This window comes from Macrobrachium rosenbergii, chromosome 10 (assembly GCF_040412425.1).
Source record: "Macrobrachium rosenbergii isolate ZJJX-2024 chromosome 10, ASM4041242v1, whole genome shotgun sequence".
In the NCBI taxonomy this organism is placed as follows: Eukaryota; Metazoa; Arthropoda; class Malacostraca; order Decapoda; family Palaemonidae; genus Macrobrachium; species Macrobrachium rosenbergii.
Genome location: NC_089750.1, coordinates 30267877 through 30286326, shown reverse-complemented (window position 1 = coordinate 30286326; position 18450 = coordinate 30267877). Strand labels below are relative to the sequence as shown.

At 38.3% G+C, this 18450-nt stretch overlaps 1 protein-coding gene across 3 annotated transcripts in view; it reads left to right on the top strand.

Annotated features, from left to right (window-relative positions):
* Positions 1-18450, top strand: part of E(bx) (nucleosome-remodeling factor subunit NURF301 E(bx)) — a 268910-nt gene that overhangs the window by 122185 nt on the left and 128275 nt on the right. For all 3 annotated transcript variants that reach the window (XR_010854269.1, XM_067110114.1, XM_067110113.1), the window contains exon 11: positions 12441-12637. Coding sequence is in view for 2 of the 3 variants with exons in the window: in XM_067110114.1 (XP_066966215.1) it covers positions 12441-12637 (197 nt within the window). In the remaining variant the exon portion in view is untranslated. The remainder of the gene's footprint in view (positions 1-12440; positions 12638-18450) is intronic.

The following is an 18450-nucleotide window of genomic DNA, read 5'->3' as shown; positions in this document are numbered from 1 at the left end:
TTATAGTAACTTTGATGACTTCAACCTTTTCTAAATGACATTGTATACTCTCAAGTGTCTTTGCACCCCTTTAATATTAAATTTGTTCATGTCAGAATTTTTTATGATTTTCTTGTCTGCAAATGTAAATAATTTTCCTTTGCCTTTTGTTCTTTTACATCATTTACTTGAGGGGAGCATCTACTGCTTACTATAGATGATGATTTTTTTTATTAATCTTTAATGTCCTCATATTATTATTATTTGATATATCAACTCCAAAAATAAGCATACATGATGATGTAGGCCCCCCTTGTGGTTTCTTCCTCTCCCCCCCCCATTCTCATTCAACTAAAAAGGTTAGAACTGAAAAATGATATCACACTGGCCAATGAAATTCACTATGTAAACAGACCATATATGGAAATATGATTATATGAGTCACTTTTCCCTTGCATAACAAATTGGAATTTTATTAATATTTCAATTTTGCAGTAAAAAATAAAATTAATTTTGCAGAATAAAAAATCATGGAAAAAAACTTACAGCATTTTCGAGTGTTTGTTGTCATAGTAATTAAGGGCATTCATTTTTCTATAGTCTAAACCAGGTTTCATAATAATATGATAGGAAGTACCAGAATTAGAACACAAAGAATACTAAAAAGCCATGTTTTGAGATAATTGTCATCAAAGATTTCATATGAAGTTCATGACCGTATAAATACATAAAACAGGGAAAAATGGTATGTACAATATTGTACATTTCTCACATTTATCTTTCTGTAAAAATAATGCATCTTTCACTTCCAATAGGGATCCTAGTCCCCCCCTTGCACCCCCAAATGCAAGGAATTATCTCACAACCTTATGTGAGAGGGTTTCAAAGGTTCCCAGAGCTTCTCTTTGTTGCTAGGTTTTTGGAAGGATGCAGTAAAATGTGCCTGCTCATAGTCTTCTAATGACTCAGGAGTGTTTTAGCATTCCTTTCCTTTTTCTTGTTGCAACTCACCATTTTTCTCATTATCCATTATTTGTGATGACTAGTGCAGTCCCATATTTCCCAAGTTTAGGTACTTTAGTAAACATCATTGTTATAAGAAAAGTTATGAGAATACTGATTGCCTGTCTTAATCTTCATATCCACTTCTTCACCAGTCAGTTTTCGAAGTCTTGTAGGGATTCTCTGTTTGAAATGGTTTATGCATTCAGTCTTTTCAACTTGCACATTTTCTTAAGGACCCTGCCCATTGATTATTCCAATAACAGCATTATAGGCAGATGAATCTCCATCACCTACAAAATTTAGATATTAAAATTTAAAATCCCTTACTCTCTGAGAGAGTCTCAGTGCCCCTTCTTTTTCATTGCAGCACTTGTTCTTTCGTGTGTTTTCATGCAGGTGTCCTTAAGTGATGCTTGGAAAATTTTGAGTTCATTTTCACTAATCATCTTGTTCTTTAGCTCTTTTTCTGTATTTACATACTTTGGCAGTATTGGCTCATAACCTCAGAGTCCATAATTATTCCTGTATGTACTTTGATAACTACACCAATCCCTAATAATGCAGTATGGTCCCTTTTGCTCCATGTTCCGTCATAAGAAATGGCAGTATTTAAGATGGCATTCTCATCTGGTTCAACATTTGTATATTTTCTATAGTATGCCCTAATGACATTGCAGACTAAAGGCTGTATTTTGGAATAAAATTCTTTCATCTTATCAAAAATAAAGTCTACATACTTATAATACATTTGAGAACTCATTTGTTTGTTGCCAAGGATGCCAAGAATAGTCCTGAAACCTGCAAATCCATTATTCATAATGAGTGATGCATATATCATTAGAATGTTATTTTCACTATAATCAAATTAATCATCTTCACTGTAAGCATAATTTGGTCCCTCTTTGTCTTCAAGACCACAATCCCCTCACTCAGCAGTAACTATACTGTCTAATCCAAAGCTTTTAATTTCTCTTTTTTATGATTAACTGATAAGGGACAGGCTAATATATTTCATGCAACCCCCCCCAGACTGGGCAAACTTTTAGGTTGGCCAGTGTAAGAAAAAAACACATCACTGGAAAGTGGAAGATATGCAAATGCACATGGTGTAAGAAAAAAATTCTAAAAATTTTTCCCTATTTGCCACAGAAAGTTGAAAGTGATTATTTACAACCCTGTGTGGGGCCTCTGCTACAAAACACTCATAAATTTTACCAAGTTATACATGTTTTTTCTAATAATTTATTTTATTTTGTAAAATTATAATTACAGCCCACACAAAATCATAACAGATAAGAACTAAAATCAGTAACAAATTCTGAGTATATTTGTTGTAAAATATTTACTTAAATTTACTGAGATCGGGAGATGCAGTAACCTTTCTGGAGGTATACATGTTTTTTCTAAAATTTTTTTGCACTTTTCTTTGTAAAATTATAGTTATTACTGACATATCATAGTAGATAAGAACTAAAACCAGCAGCAATCCTTGGATACATGTATGAGCAAATAAATAAAAAGACGTCATGGGAGAGAGAAGAGCAAGTCAAGAACAATACAGATCTCCCTGAGATATCCACTGATTGAGCTGAGCTGAATTCTAAAGTTGCCAAGACTTGTTTAAAGGCCATTAAAGTGATGGAAACTCTTTCCCGCTCAATACAGCCTAATCGTATGGTGCGTAATATTAAAACTCCTCAGAGGGGATCCGTTCACCACTCAAAACCTGTTTTAGATCCTCTCATGAGGGGATCCGTCCACTAAGGGTTAACGTACACACACTTCCCCTCAATTATTTCTTGAAGCATTTTCTTTTTTATCATTTTCCTTATCCTCATTTGCTTTTTTATCATTTTCCTTATCTTCATATTGCACTTCATTAGGACTTCCTTCGTTTTCCTTAACCTCTTCTGCATGCCTGTCTTCATTGCCAAAGTACTTCTTCCATTCCTTGTAATGGTGATTTTAGAATTTTGTTGTAATGGTATGTGCTAAACAGTAGTTGGTGGTGAGGCCATGTTGTTTACATTTTGCGAGTCAGCTGACTTAAGCATGTGGTTGAAGCACTCATTTTCTTTGTTATTTGTTCTCTCTCTTTCTTTGTTTTATCTTTTTTATGGTATTTAATTCTTTTAGTCTTTACCAGTCTTTGAAAATGCTTCCTACAGTTATTGCCCCTCATCATTGTTTGAAGTAAATGAATAAATGAACGGCTATATAAAGTTCCCCTGACAAACATGAAGAAACCAGAGAATATTTACAGTATGTTCCAAAAGATCTGGCAACCACTCTTGCTGAGGCCAAAATGGGCTGATGAGTGTTTACCTCAAAACTTTCCCAGCAGACAAGACCAGTCCAATGGAAGAACGTGGATGGATCCTGCTGAGAATATTTGCCATTACATGGGAGACTTCCAGTGAACCAAAGCCCACTGGCCATATGCCTTTTTGTCAAAGCAAAGATCATGGCTAACAGAGTGAATCTACTGTATTCCTCCTTGATTTTATTAATAAGCAGTGGTGGGTTTGTTGGCCATCAACTCGACTAAACCTTTTGAATCTGAGACTGACCATGAGGCTTCTGAAAAAATTGAGATCCAGGTCTTTTGGTAGTATTGAGGAATTCCATTCAATGAATTTAGAGATTCACCCTTTCCCACCAAAAAGGTTCGCAAAGATTGGACCCTTTAGTTAGTACAGGCAGGCCCCGGTTAACGGTGATCCGGTTTTATGTGGTTTGTCTGTCGGCGAAAATCTGCAATTTTCAGCATCGAAAATTGCTGATTTCTGCTTATCGGCACCGATAATTGTGTATTGGCACAGATACATACCTAACAAAGGCATCGATAACCAAAAATCGGCACTTTTCAGCACCGATAAATCAGCACTTTTCAGCACCGATAAACCCCGAAAATCACCGGAAAAGGCCCCAAAATCAATTATTTTCAGTTAACTGCGATTTTTGGTTATCAGCACACCCTCAGAATGGAATCCCCGCCGATAACTGGGGACTGTCTGTATTGTGACAGCTGAAGTCAGTGAGGTTTCTAATAGAAAGCCAGCTGGAACTGTAGGTGGCCAAGTCAGTGCCTGCCAATGGTTAGGCTGTATGACAAGTATGAAGAAAGAACAACTTGTTGTCCATGGTTCTGACCGACTGAAAAAATCTACCAAATAAGACAGAAAACTTCAAGATCATATACTTGACAGTTTCCTTTCATATCAGATGGAAAACAATTTTTCAGTAGATTTTAAGACAATCATCAATTTTACATGGAAGCCCCCCTTTAAGTATTTTACATTTCTATTTCATGCACTGTCTACATCAGTATTTTCTAGACTTTAATGTATATTTTCAAGCATTTCAACTTTCATTTGTATGTCAAATAACTGAATATTTCTTTGTAAGGAAATCACAAGAATTTAATCTTGTTCTGCAACTTCTGTAACTGAACATTTTAAGCAAAATTTTAATATATAATCAGAAACTTTTTATAAAAAAACAAATTTTATTCAAAGTTATTAATAATCATAAATAGCCTTTAACTGTGCAGAATGCATCCAGGCACACAAAGCAATGTTTGAAAGAAAGATACCAATGTGTATGCCTAGCTACCTGCTGGTCTATGAAGTTATGCCAATTTCATTCTTCTGTACTGTTCTCTTTTTGGAGAGAATGAGAATGAATATGGGAGAAGGGCAGTAGAAATTATGTTCCATGGAATTATATTAAAATGGTCTATAAATATATTCATTATCACAAACCCATCAATCATAAATAGCATGAGTCACTAATTAGAAGGGAGGATGAAGCAGATGAGGCCAAGAAGAGGAGTACATGGCTGCCAAAGTCCACCCCAAGCAAAAGTTAGGGAGTGCAAAAAACTTCAAGATAAGTAGAGCTTACATATATAATGAGTTTACAGTGGAAAAAAATTCCAGATAATGTTTACTTTATAAAGTAATGGGTCTGCAATGGAAAATGAACCTAAGGAGATGTATAATGTCTGGGATTCCAAAAAAATGTTCACCTTCATTGTGCCAGATTATAAGTGAATAATGAAGGCATTGAAGGTGTCCTGTTAGTGACATTACAAAAATTAAACCTGGATAAGGTTTAATCTTACCATGCCATTTGCCCACCCTCACACTATCATGCCACAGTTTGCTTGAGTTTACAACCTGTCGGTAGAGACAAGTAGGAGGAGCTGTCAAACATTGGTGTTAATGTTCATAGTGACATCCATAAAGCGCTTCTCTCTGAGTCTGTGTTCGGTTACTGGCACACATAAACATGCAGCTATTCAAGGTGAGGATGAAACTTGTGGAAGTTGGGTTGATTCAGAAGATAATTCCAAACATGAAGAAATCTGAGAATATTTACAATATATGGTAAAAAAAGATCTGGAAACCACCCTTGCTGAGGCCAAAATGGGCTGATGAGGGTTTACCTCAAAACTTTGCCAGCAGACTAGAGGGAATGCATAAGTATGCAGATGTGTGTGTGTGTGTGTAAGATAAGACCATTCCTATGGAAGAACATGGGTGAATCCTGCTAAGAATATCTGCCATTACATGGGAGACTTCCAGTGAACCAAAGCCCACTGGCAATATGCCTTTTTGCCCAAGCAAAGATCATGGCTAACAGAGTGAATCTAACTTTATTCCTCCTTGATTGATTCTGTAAATAAGCAATGGTGGGGTTGTTGGCCATCAACTCAACTAAACCTCTTGAATCTGAGACTGACTGTGAGGCTTCTGGAAAATTGAGATCCAGGTGTTGTGGTAGTATTGGAGGAATTCCATTCAGTGAATACTGTATAGAGGTTTCCCCTTTCCCACAAAAAAGTTTTGCAAAGACTGGACCCTTTAGTCAGTATTGTGACAGTTGGAGTCACTGAGACTCCCTTCTAATAGGAAACCAGCTGGAACTGTAGGTGGCCAATCCGCTCGTGCCAATGACTTGGCTGTATGACAAGTATGAAGAAAGAACAACTTGATGTCCATGGTTCTTAGGATGTGGCACACTCTTCAGACAGACAGATGAGCTCTACATCTGTGTCTTAACAAACATTGCCAAGTGAACTGCCTGAATGGATAGTGACAGGTCTGACTTCTTAGGTTGACCGGCAGACATAAAGACCATTGTAAATCCAAAAGAAGCAACAGATGAATCGGCAATCTTGCTTTGAAGAAGCAAGGAATAATCCATCTTCCAGTAAACACCAAGGCACTAGGGAGGCTACTGAGGCAAGAATTTGGGTAAAGGCTCAAGTGGCAGTACACAGACCGAAAGAAAGAATCAGGAACTGGAACGCATGGCCCCACCAAGCAAAGCAAATGTACTTGATGGAATGTAGGTGAATAGCGATGTAGAAGTCTCCTCTGTGAACAGATCTCTTTATAGAATCCTTTGTTTTCATGTGGAATTTTTGCAAAGAAATTTGTTGACCTGTCTGAGTTCAATGGTTGATCTCCATTCTCTAAAGACTGGAATAGCAAAGTGCTGATTGTAAAACCCAAGTAACTCAAGCAGAATCTTCTCAGTGTCACCCGTCTGCAGCATAAAAGCCACTTGATTATTGGTGACGTATTTCTTTTCCCGATTTGATAGATAGGAGTCAAACAACACAGGTTACAGGTTTGGCTGGAGACTTGAAGGAAAACTTCCCCCAGCTTACAGGATAAAAGACTCTGACAGAGAAGCAGTGATGATAATGAAGATTATGGATCATTAGCACTGACCGGAAGATGAGCACTGGAGGTAAGGTATCCTGGGTGAAGAGCAACATGGGCTTTAACCAGCTCCTCCAGGAAGAGGATTTGGGATCCAGTACACAAGAATAATTGTCAAGGACAGCAACCCAAAGAGAACCTGGGAGGCGATGTCTCTGTTCATCATTATGTTGGACAACAAGCAGTACATGCACTGTGCTTTCAGAGTGATGCAAAACTTGGTTAAAGAAGACAATGAGCTTTGGCTGTATCCTGGACAGAGAGGATTCAGGAGAGAGCAAAGAACTAGTGGTACTGAGAACCCACTCTTGCCTATTTAGGAGCATGAGTCTCTCCACAGAGAAGTGCTCACAGGTATCCATCTCTTAAGAGGTATTGGCTAGGGGGTTGGTTTATCACTAGCTATTGTAATGCAAAGACCAGTGCTAATTTATAGTGTTTTAAGGAATGTGTACACAAAATTTTTCCTTAATAGGAGCAAAAATGTATTTTTTGTGATTTTTTTCCCCAAATTTTTAAAACTCTTCACCATTATTTATCAGTCAATTTGAAAAATTAAGAAACAAAATCAAAATTTGAATCATAAAGAACAAAATTGCATGATGAAATTTTCAAGTTAGATTGTGTTTGCTCTGAAAAAATAAAACAGTAATTAGTACCAAAAAAACCAAGAATTATATTAAATATATGTAAAAAGCATAATATAAATAAAAAAGAAAAATGAGCTTAATATAGTGCTGTGTAAAGTATTCAGATCCATTCATAAATAGCACAGTTATGGAGATTTGAATGTACAAAACTGTTTTGAGAAAAAATAAGTTTTTACTGTTACATGCAAAGCTTTCTTGAAAAGCTTAGCTGGTCCCCTCTCTTCTTTTTTTAGATATTATTCCCCTCTAATATAAAAAACTACAATAATCTTATTTAGCACTTCACACGTGCATTCCAGAATAAGGGTAACATCAAAACCATTTTCCACAACATTTAAGTTTTTTGACTCCCTATAGTCACCACATGTCGTTTGTTGTAAATAATTCTCTGAGATTCTTTATTGGTAACAAAATTATCTAGAGCTTAGTGGGTTGTTTCGTAATTCAACACCTGAACACTTAGTGATTGCATGTGCACCTCCTCTTCATGAGACGGCACTAATGTCAGTTCATCTTCATTCGAATCAGCATCTTGAAAGTAACGACAAAGAAATGGTAAAATTCTAAAGGTTAATATTTATAAAAAGACTTAGTCGGAATAGGAAATGATGGCAACACCGCTGTGTTGTGTGTTGTTCCCCACCTTCCACGTGATCATTGGGTTTGGCTTCTATTTTCTCGTGCGTCTTTCTTTCATTATATTCTCTAATGTTACGAGAAATTGCTTCCTGTCGACGACCAAACTTCTTTCAAGGCATTTTTGTTATAACACAATGCTTGTGAGCCAGGAAAATCACATAAAAAATTACTGGTAAGGTGATAAACAAAAAAAGATGCAATGATGGCACTTTCCCGGCAACAGCTAGATGGTTACTAATGCTAGTTCAGAACCAGTGTGTCTTTATGAGGGAAAACATATTGTGCATAACGTATCGTGTATATGAAACAAAAGGTAATTAAAAACTGAATGTTTGAGAAATAAAGAGGAAAAGCAGAAGCTGAGTTCTTAAGCCACAGAATTTCCAAGATCCACCTGCACTTGCAAAATTGCATTTTTTACATATTAGAATGCTTCAAATCGGCTTTATCATACATCTGGCAGAGCAGTCACCTAAACTTTTAGAAACTGTGGAAAACAGCTTGAAAATCACCCCCTCCCACCCCCACCAATACCCTTAAGCTGACCATGTGGTGAAACAAGGTCTAAGGGAAATAATGGATTTCATAGCCAGCAGGGGGAGGCAAGCTTCAGAATAGCATCCCTGATAGAGATGGATGGTGGCCTGAGCTCATGGGCTTGTTATGACCTCAGCGGAGCCATAGCCAGCCTTAACCCATCAGAGCACTCTTTTGGATGTTTCTGAGATTTTGCCAGTGGAAGTTCAAAAGTATTGGAGCCAGAGACTGACTTACTATTACTTAGAATGGCAGTGGAGCCCAAGCCATACGCTTAGTGCCAAAGCTGTCTAGGGCCAAATTGAGGATTTTGATTAACCCTTAAACGCCTATTGGACGTATCATACGTCGACTAAAATTGTCTGTTGGGTGCCGAGTGGATTTACCGTACGTCGACTACAAAAAATTTCAACCTTCGGTCAACTTTGACTCGACCGAAATGGTCGAAAAACGCAATTGTAAGCTAAAACTCTTACATTCTAGTAATATTCAATCATGTACCTTCATTTTGCAACAAATTGGAAGTCTCTAGCACAATATTTCAATTTATGGTGAATTTTTGAAAAAAAAAACTTTTTCTTCTTACGCACGGCGTAACTCGGCGAAAATTTTATAAATTCTTTTCGTCATTTTGTCGTAATTTTTGCACTGTTCTATATTAGCCGTTACATAAAGTTTTATATATGAAAATGTGCGCAATTTCATGTACAATACAGCAAAATACAACCCATGGTTTTAGCTTTTATCAGTGGAAATATTTTCATATAAACCACAATAACTGCCAAAATTTCAACCTTCGGTCAAATTTGACTCGACCGAAATGGTCAAAAAACGCAATTTTAAGCTAAAACTCTTACGATGTAGTAATATTCAATCATTTACCTTGATTTTGCAACCAATTGGAAGTCTCTAGCACAATATTTCAATTTATGGTGAATTTTTGAAAAAACTTTTTACTTGCGTCCGCGCCAGAAATTCTTTCGTCACGTTGTCGTAATGTTTGCACTGTTTTATATTAGTCGTTACATAAAATTTTATATATGGAAATGTGCGCAATTTCATGTAGAATACAACAGAAAATAACTCATGGTTGTAGCTTTTATCAGTTTTGGAATATTTTCATATAAATCACGATAACTGCCAAAATTTCAAGCTTCGGTCAATTATAAGCTAAAACTCTTACATTCTAGTCATATTCAATCATGTACCTTCATTTTGCAACAAACTGGAAGTCTCTAGCACAATATTTCGATTTATGGTGAATTTCTAAAAAAGATTTTTTTTCCTTACGCCTCTTGCCACGGTAACTCGGCCGAACATCTCAGAAATTCTTTTGTCATGTTGTCGTAATGTTTGCATTGTTTTACATTAGTCATTACATAAACTTTTATATATGAAAATGTGCACAATTTCATGTAGAATACAACAGAAAATAGCTCATTGTTGTAGCTTTTATCAGTTTTGAAATATTTTCACATAAATCACGATAACTGCCAAAATTTCAACCTTCAGTCAACTTTAACTCAACCGAAATGGTCAAAAAATGCAATTGTAAGCTAAAAAACACAATTGTAAGCTAAAACTCTTACATTCAAGTAATATTCAATCGTTTAACTTCATTTTGCAATAAATTGGAAGTCTCTAGCACAATATTTCGATTTATGGTGAATTTTTAAAAACATTTTCCTTACGCTCTTGCGCTGGTAACTCAGCCAACATCTCAGAAATTCTTTCGTCTCGTTGTCGTAATATTTTCACTGCTTTAAATTAGTCGTTACATAAAGTTTTATATATGAAAATGTGCGCAATGTCATGTACAATACAACAAAAAATAACCCATGGTTGTAGCTTTTATCAGTTTTGAAATATTTCCATATAAATCACAATAAATAGAAAAATTCGACTTTCGGTCAACTTTAACTCGACCAAATGGTCGAAAACTGCAATTGTAAGCTAAAACACTTACAGTCTAGTAATATTCAATCAATTAGCTTCATTTTTCAACAAACGGGAAGTCTCTAGCACAATATTTCGATTTATGGTGAATTTTTGAAAAAAAAAAAAAAAAAAATTTACGCCCGTGCGTTACTTAATTCATGCATCATTTTTGATAATATTTTCTCTGTGTTGCTTTGATCGTTTTAAAATTTGTTATATACCAAAATCATTGCAATTTAGTGTACAATACAACTAAAAAAATTAACTTATTAGCTTTAACTTTTTGCTTACAGCGATTTGTATACAATTATATACGAGTTTTTTTTCCGCTGTCATATATTCCAATATTTATATATGATAATGATATTTTTTTAATTCTGATGGTTGCATACTAAACTTCAGGCAATGACAAAAAAATGAGCCAAAAATGAACTCTTAATCTTAAAAACTAAGCGTGCTGTGATTTTTTGAAAAAAACTTTTTTCCCGCTTCGGCGCTAACTCACCGAACGCTGCCGGCATACGGGAGACGTTTTTGTAAATAGGGCTTCAGCGTTAAAGGGTTAATGACAATATCCTGTTGTGCATATACGTTTTTATCAATCTCTTCATCCCAACTGTTGACCAGCAACATCAAGTCTTGAGAGAAATGAAGCTTGGCATTCTTGCGGCATCCAAGTATCTAAGGGGCTCAGGATAGGCGAATAGGCAGAGTGAGAAAAATACTTGGCAGCAGTAAGTGGAGCTGAATCCTTAGAGTGAGAAGATGACAAATTGCTTAGGGAGGTAGGCAAGTACCAGATGCCATCACAGCTATCAGCTAGCAAGGAAATAGTCAAAGGGTGAGCAAAACCAGGAGGACGATGATTGGCTCAATCAGAGGCCAGTGCCAATAATTGGAAAACAAGCCTTACTGGAGACAAGGGAAATGCATTAGGTAGTGGAATCTGTCAAAGATCAGATAGGGCCTAGGAAGATAAGGCATAGGAACTACTGTACAAGTGGCCAAAACTAGAGGAGCCAAAGAACTCTGCAGATGGGTTATGGAGGTCAAGGCAGGAACTGCAGTGACCCCTTAAAGAAGGGAGGTCAATGGAGGAAAATTGTTGACATCATAGTAGGAATTAAGCAAGGACACTAGTAAAGGCCTACTACAAGGTCTTAAGTCCTGATGGCAGGAGGTGGCGGCATATGGGAGGAATCCTGGCAGGTGATGTCTGGTTTATAAAGTTTTCCAGTAAGCTAATATACTGTAGATTTGAAAAACCAAAAGGTAATTTTACTGTAACAGACAGACATGAAGTAAACATCACTGAGCAAACATTACTTTGCAAACAAGGAACTCCAATAAGAGCTTGGTACAGGTTATATCAAGAGTCTAGTACATTTGACAAGCAAACCCTAAATATAAATTATGTTAACAAGAAAAGTAAAATTGAATAAAAAATGGCTATTGGACACATTTTAACTCTGAAAACTATTCCAAAGCTGAACTTGAATAGAAAAAGTTAGAAAACTGGAACAAAACAGGAAACAGAACATTAGGCTACACACAATTACAATGCAGTGAGGCAGCTGCAGGCAAAGTAGTAATACAATATAAAACTCACAAAATATTGGAGTCATAACACAAAAGATACAGATAGAATGAAAATGCACTGAAAATGGATATTTGTTAGTATCACATGACAAACTTTAGAAACCCTTGAGTAGTTCTTGAGAGAACAGCATCATGTCCATTTTCACTGCAGGAACACAAGAATGAAAGTTTTTAGTAGTGTGAGTTGGCTTATTTTATGTGTTGGGATCATTCCCTGAAACTGCTTCACTTACCAGAATGCATTTTGAATAGTTAAAGCCATTTACAATTATGGGTTTGTAATAACAACATTTTACAATCACTTATGAACTATACTGTATGTGCTTTATTTTTTTTTTTACTTTATTTTATCCTGCAGGTGGTCAACAAAAAGTTGAGGTGGGAACTGTGAAGTTAGAAGACCTTTTTGTGGATGGATTGGTAAATGTCTCCCAAGCCCTAAATTCAAAATTTAGATTTGTTTATCCCAAGGTTGCTAAGGCTTCGGTTCTTGACAGTTTTTTAAATCGTCGTATAGCATTACGTTCTCAGGAGGAAAAAGATCTGGCTAACAAGGTAAGGATAATTAGTCGAAAGTAGATTTTTCTTGTATAATAATTTGCTTTTAATGTTTTCTTATTCTCCTCTCTGCATATGGGAAGCCAATGGAGATCTGACTGTATGTAGGTTAAGGTAGAATTTTGTAAAGGTCTTAACCCTATCAGGTGCAGGTATTCAGATATTTGAAATACCATGATGCAAACCATAGATTCACTACCAATATATCATGAGTGGTAACTGAGTGTTAATATAATAAATTTGAAAATTGCCCAAATGTCGTACTACATGAACTTCCCTTGAAACTGACGGCATTGGTTTACTTACCACTAATGATCACAATGGAAATGCTTGGCAAATGACGAAAGTGCTGTTTATCGTCTGCCACTATAGTCTGTTTCACTTCATCTTTCCACCCACAGGTGACGATGTGGCACATACATGAGCATGTGTAGTTTAAACCATTTCTCCAATAAAATATTTGAATGTTTATATATATACTGTACAAGAACCCTCAAACCTCATAAACAGTCAAATTTTTATTGATAATATACCTATACAAGTACAAGAAACACGAGCTTGTATCAGTTGACTCATATCAAACACAAACAAATGATGAAGCTTTCAATAATAATGGATTTTTTATGTCACTTGTATAGTCCATGCTATATTTAGACCTATGCCCACATACTGCTCAGGTCACAAGACTTCCTTATCATTCAGACTTTATTCTATGTAGATTTAATTGCATGAACATAAAAATAACTTTATTATGATACCAAAGTTATATCTGCGTCCGTATGATACCAAAGTCATATGTGCGTCCGTACTGTAAAAAATAACCTTCATTGATGCTCTAAATGCTGGCCGTCCTTCGTATTTTTAAGTCATTATCATGCTTAATGGTTTGGAATAGAATATGCCCAATCATCCCACCTCCCTTGTCAATGTGGGAGTCAGCAAAGTAATTACTTGGTAAGTTACTTATATAAAAATGACAATTTTATAATAAAATAAAGTTTTATATATACCCACCAAGTAATTACTGAATCGGAGCCCTCCCTCCTCCCGTCTTTTGGGCATATTGGCAAATCATAATGACACCTCCGACAAGTGTTGTTACCAACCAACCTGTGTGGTGGGGCAGGGCTTGTCACCTACGGTGCAATGAGAGCAGTGGCGCGATATTTTGAATTTAGGGTTTGCTGCACTAGTGAAATCTGTAGCTAAGTAATTACTTGGTAAGTATATATAAAACTTTATTTTATTATAAAAATGTCATTTCTCTAGTAACCTATACATCCAGTCTTTGAAGGTTACCACACACAGTATTGCATGCTTGTTGGCAAAAGTTCTTTGCTGTGTTTATACAGTCCAAGCTGAATCCCTATGTTTTCACTTAATATGTTTTCTTTGGTCTCTGCTTAGCCATTCAACTTCTTTCACTGTACCTGACCAGTTTTTAGCTTGCATTTAAGAATAAATTTTTCAAAGACCTGTATGAAAATATAAAAACAATGTTTTTACAATAGGAAATATTTTTCTTCAAAGCCATTTATCATATGTTTGAAATGGCTCCTTTTATTCTAACTGAAAAGAACTCGGCAGGGAGAAAAGACCCACTTCTTGTGCCAAGTTCATGCTTTAAGCAAGGAGAAAAACCCACTGCTTGTGGGAAGTTTATGCTTTACCTACCAGGATGTGAATGAAAGTGTGGATATGAATGAAAGTGTCAATTCCTCTGGCAACCTCTGTCTTGGGGAGTGTAGCGAAGGAAGGATGACACTGGAAGTTTGTGTCAGTGGATCTGCAAAATCTCCAGCAAAGGGGAAGGAGTGGATAGAATCATAAGAGGAAATAAGAGAGGAGAGGGAGCAAATGTGGAAATGGAAGGAGTTGGTGAAAATGAGATCAGATTGTTTGGAGAGGGAGACATACATAACAGCTTTGTCAGTATAAAAGACCCAGGGGTCTAGACTTGGAGACAGTCAACATCTCTTATTCAGAGTGCTATTGATAGTAGACAGTTTGCATTGCAGATGCAGTATGCTGAGTGGAACATTGTTGATGTGTACTTGAAGGGCATGCATTGTTCTCGTACAAGGACAATATAAGAAAATGGGATTACTTACCACCCCCGCCCCATACAAGTCTGCTGAAGTATGATTAAGGTGAAAATATTTCTTGAACACCAGCACAATGAGAGGAAGCAGTAATCAGTTCGAAAGCCACATTAAGGGTAGTACAAATCCATTTATACCAAGGAAGTGGCGGGGGTAGAAGTTTGAGTGACCTGCCATTTTGAGGTGAGTTATCAAGCCAGAGACGAGAGAATTCACTTGACCTTGGACAGAATCAGCGTGATTCGAGCATGGTAACTCTGTAGAAGTTTTTATATCTTTCTTAGGCCCAAGCAAAGCTTCTATGCCTGTAGGGAAATCTGTAGAAGGTGCCACAGCTTCCTGAGAAAGATTGTTGTACTCACGAATGAGCTCAATGTCAGCGTGTGTAGTAGTAAACTCCTGGTTTTCAACTTCTTCAACCTCCTGGCCATGGGAATCTTTCTAATCAATTGGTTGGATCAGAAGAATGTGAAACATCCTTTTTCATATAAATAACTTACCAGGTATTACATAGCTATAGTTTCAACTCAACCAGCAGCTTAAATTTTGAAATTCACAGTAGTGCTTCTATTATTTTAGTGTAGGTAACTAGCCACGCCCACTTTAGGGGAAGAATAGGTACAACACAGCTGAAGAGCTCAATTTGTTTCAGCCGGTTAACGACTGAACTATGAGCAGCATTATTTTGGAATTTCTATTGCTGTGTGGTTGTATTGTCCTTATTGGTGAAGTATTCTTGCTTTTGGTAACCTTCGTCCTGTCTACAGTTAGTTTATGGTTTTTTAAGACCTGTATTTTGCTGATTAAAACATTTCACTGACTATGTTTGAGAGTGCATCTAGCATTCATTTTTGCAGTAAAGGCTGCAAGACAAGACTGACGAAGGCCTCTTACGATTCGCATACCATCTATGTCAGTTGTAGGGGACAAGTATGTACGATTGAATTGACTTGTATTGGATGTAGGAACAGGGATGAGAGTAAGTGGAAGGCATTAAAGACTCATTTAGACAAGCTAGAGAGAGACAAGAAAAGAAAGGCTGCTGCTAGAGCCAAAGCTAGGTCTTCAGCTAGTGTAGAGTCTACACCAAAATTAGGTGTAGCCAAATTGCCTGTTATATCTTCTCCTGTGACTGCCTTTTTCCCATCATCAACCCACCGATTGTACCACCTACTACTTTACTTGGCTCCCATGTTTCTGACCCCAACCCCGTTGCCAGTCTCAAAGCCAGATTTTACCAGAAATTTGGTTTAATTGTGAACTGTGTGGCTTAATTAGGGGTGTCCTTGAGGAGTCCTGATAGCCAAAGTAATTAAAAAAAAGTGACAGAGGAGTGTTAGTGGAGGAGGTGTCTACTTGTCCCGCCAACGCTCCTAGACGAAGGTCCCTGTCAGTCTACCCAAAACTGGAAGGAGGCATACTGGAAGTGCAAGGGAAAGCCGTCCAGGTAAAAGATGTGCATCATTTATCCTCTAGTGCTTTGGATTCCAGTCTCAACAATAGGTGCCGGTGGCACTTTCCTGATGAGTCTTGACCTTTAAAGAGGAGCATAGCTGTTGCGGATCCCTCTCCTCTGCTTTCCTGTAAGCATAGTCCCCAGCCTTCATGTAGCCACTGGGACAGTCCGGAACGCTTCTCGCCAGAGCGCCAGTATTTGGCACCAAAGCACCTGTCTAGCCACTAGGTGCCCATCTCCTTCTCCCAAATACCCAGCAGCTCCCTAGCACTCAGCACCAGTCTCCAGGCACCTGGTGCCATCTCCAGTTTGTTCAGTGCCAGCTGCCAAGCACCCAGTGCCACGTGGTGCCTGGCGCCACCTCAGCGGTCTGCTTCAGGTTCTTCCACATCCACAGCGCAGGATCTTTCACTACCACCCATCCAGTATCAGCCTTTTACAGAAGGCGCCTGCAGTAACAAAGGCTTCAGAGTTCGTCTCCACCCTGATTTCGTTGGATGATGAAGTTCTTGACCAGGAACCTTCTCCCACAGCTTATGCAGCCCTCCTCAAATATCTTTTGGTCAGCTTTCCAAATTTCTTCACTTCAGCTGCCCCAGCCTCTCCGGCATCTACTTTCATGATGAGGAACCGGCCTGAAGCGGGTTCCAGGCTTCCCAAGATGGTTCTCTCCTCCTCTTCAAGGAAAGCCTCAAGTGCGATTGGAGTGTGGCTCTCGAAGAAGAGGGAGCAAGGCAAGGTGGTCTTCTGTTCTCCTACCTTTCGACTTTCATGTAGGAGGTACCTCCCTTACTCCACTGAAGAAGATCGAGGACTGTTGGGACCTGGCTGCAGACTTTTCTTCAGACTGGCTTGGTGTCCTCTTGTGCCAACCCTGATGGTTTTGTTGTGCCAACAAAACCATCAGGGTTGGTTCCCTTGAACTGGCTGCTTTGTATTCTCTTGGGGTTCTGAAGAAGAGGAAACTTTGATGCTCATTCACCACCAAGGGGGTCACTGCTACCCAGAAATTAACTCCCCTTTTCTCGCCGTTGGATTGCCATCATCTCTTTCCTTGGGCCACAGTGCAAGAGATACCATCAGACTTACAGAAAAAGTCCACCCAAGACCTGGTTCAGTCAGCCTAACGACCTAAGGAGCTGGCCTCGTTTGGCACCAAGTCGGTCTCCCTTCTCCAACAGCAATCCTTTTGTGATGGTAGATTGAGATTTCAGTCCAGACCTCAATCGAACTTGTGCTTGTTCAGACCAGTTAAGAATACCTCTACCAAGCCTTCCTCTCGGAAGTGAAGACCGAGTTCTCCGTGTACATGTGAGAGCAAGACTTCACTTTTGGGAGAAATGGGAAGTCAGAGGCATAGAGCAATGGATATTGAAGGTTTTGAGAGAGGGATACTCCATCCCTTTCAGGGTGAATCCTCCCTTAGTTTTGACACTCATTGCCTTGACAGCCTGCTCAGTAGGCTCAGAGAGGTATTCAGGCCTGTCGGAAGAAGTCTTGTCCCTTCTCAAGAAGAGAGCTGTAGAGTTGGTCGAGGATGTCAGCACAGAAGGTTTCTACAACCATCTGTTTGTGGTCCCCAAGTCGTCGGGCATTGGAGACCTGTCCTCGACGTCAGTTCCTTGAATTTCTTTGTTCAGAAAACAAAATTTGAAATGGAAATAAACCAGTCAGTCCTGTCATCCATTCACCAGGGCAATTAGATGGTCACCATCGATATGCAGGACACATACTTCCATGTCCCTGTACATCTGGACTCCAGGAAGTACCTGAGGTTCGTATTCCAGGGCAGGGTTTTTCAGTTCTGGGCTCTCTGCTGTGGCCTCCATATAGCTCCTCAAGTTTTTACTTGTGTTCTCGCTCCTTTCGCAAAGTGGCTCCACCTCATCGGTATCAACATCTCCCTGTATCTAGACGATTGGATTCTTTGCTTTCTTACAAAGGAGAAGTGCACGGTGGACCTACGGAAGACCCTTCTCCTTGCCCAGGAATTCAGATTGCTCGTCAACCTGCAAAATTCCCAACTGACTCCCACTCTTGTAATTCATTATTTTAGGGATAACAATTGACTCTTGAGTTTACTGGCTTTTCCGTCCCCAAAAGAGTTGAATCCTACCTTTAGACGGTTCGCAGTTTTCCCTCTCTCCTGTCGTGTTCAGCCAACAAGTGGATGAGTCTCTTAGGAACACTCGCATCCATCAAGAAGTTCGTCAGGTTAGGAAGACTCCACATGAGGGTACTGCAAATCTTCC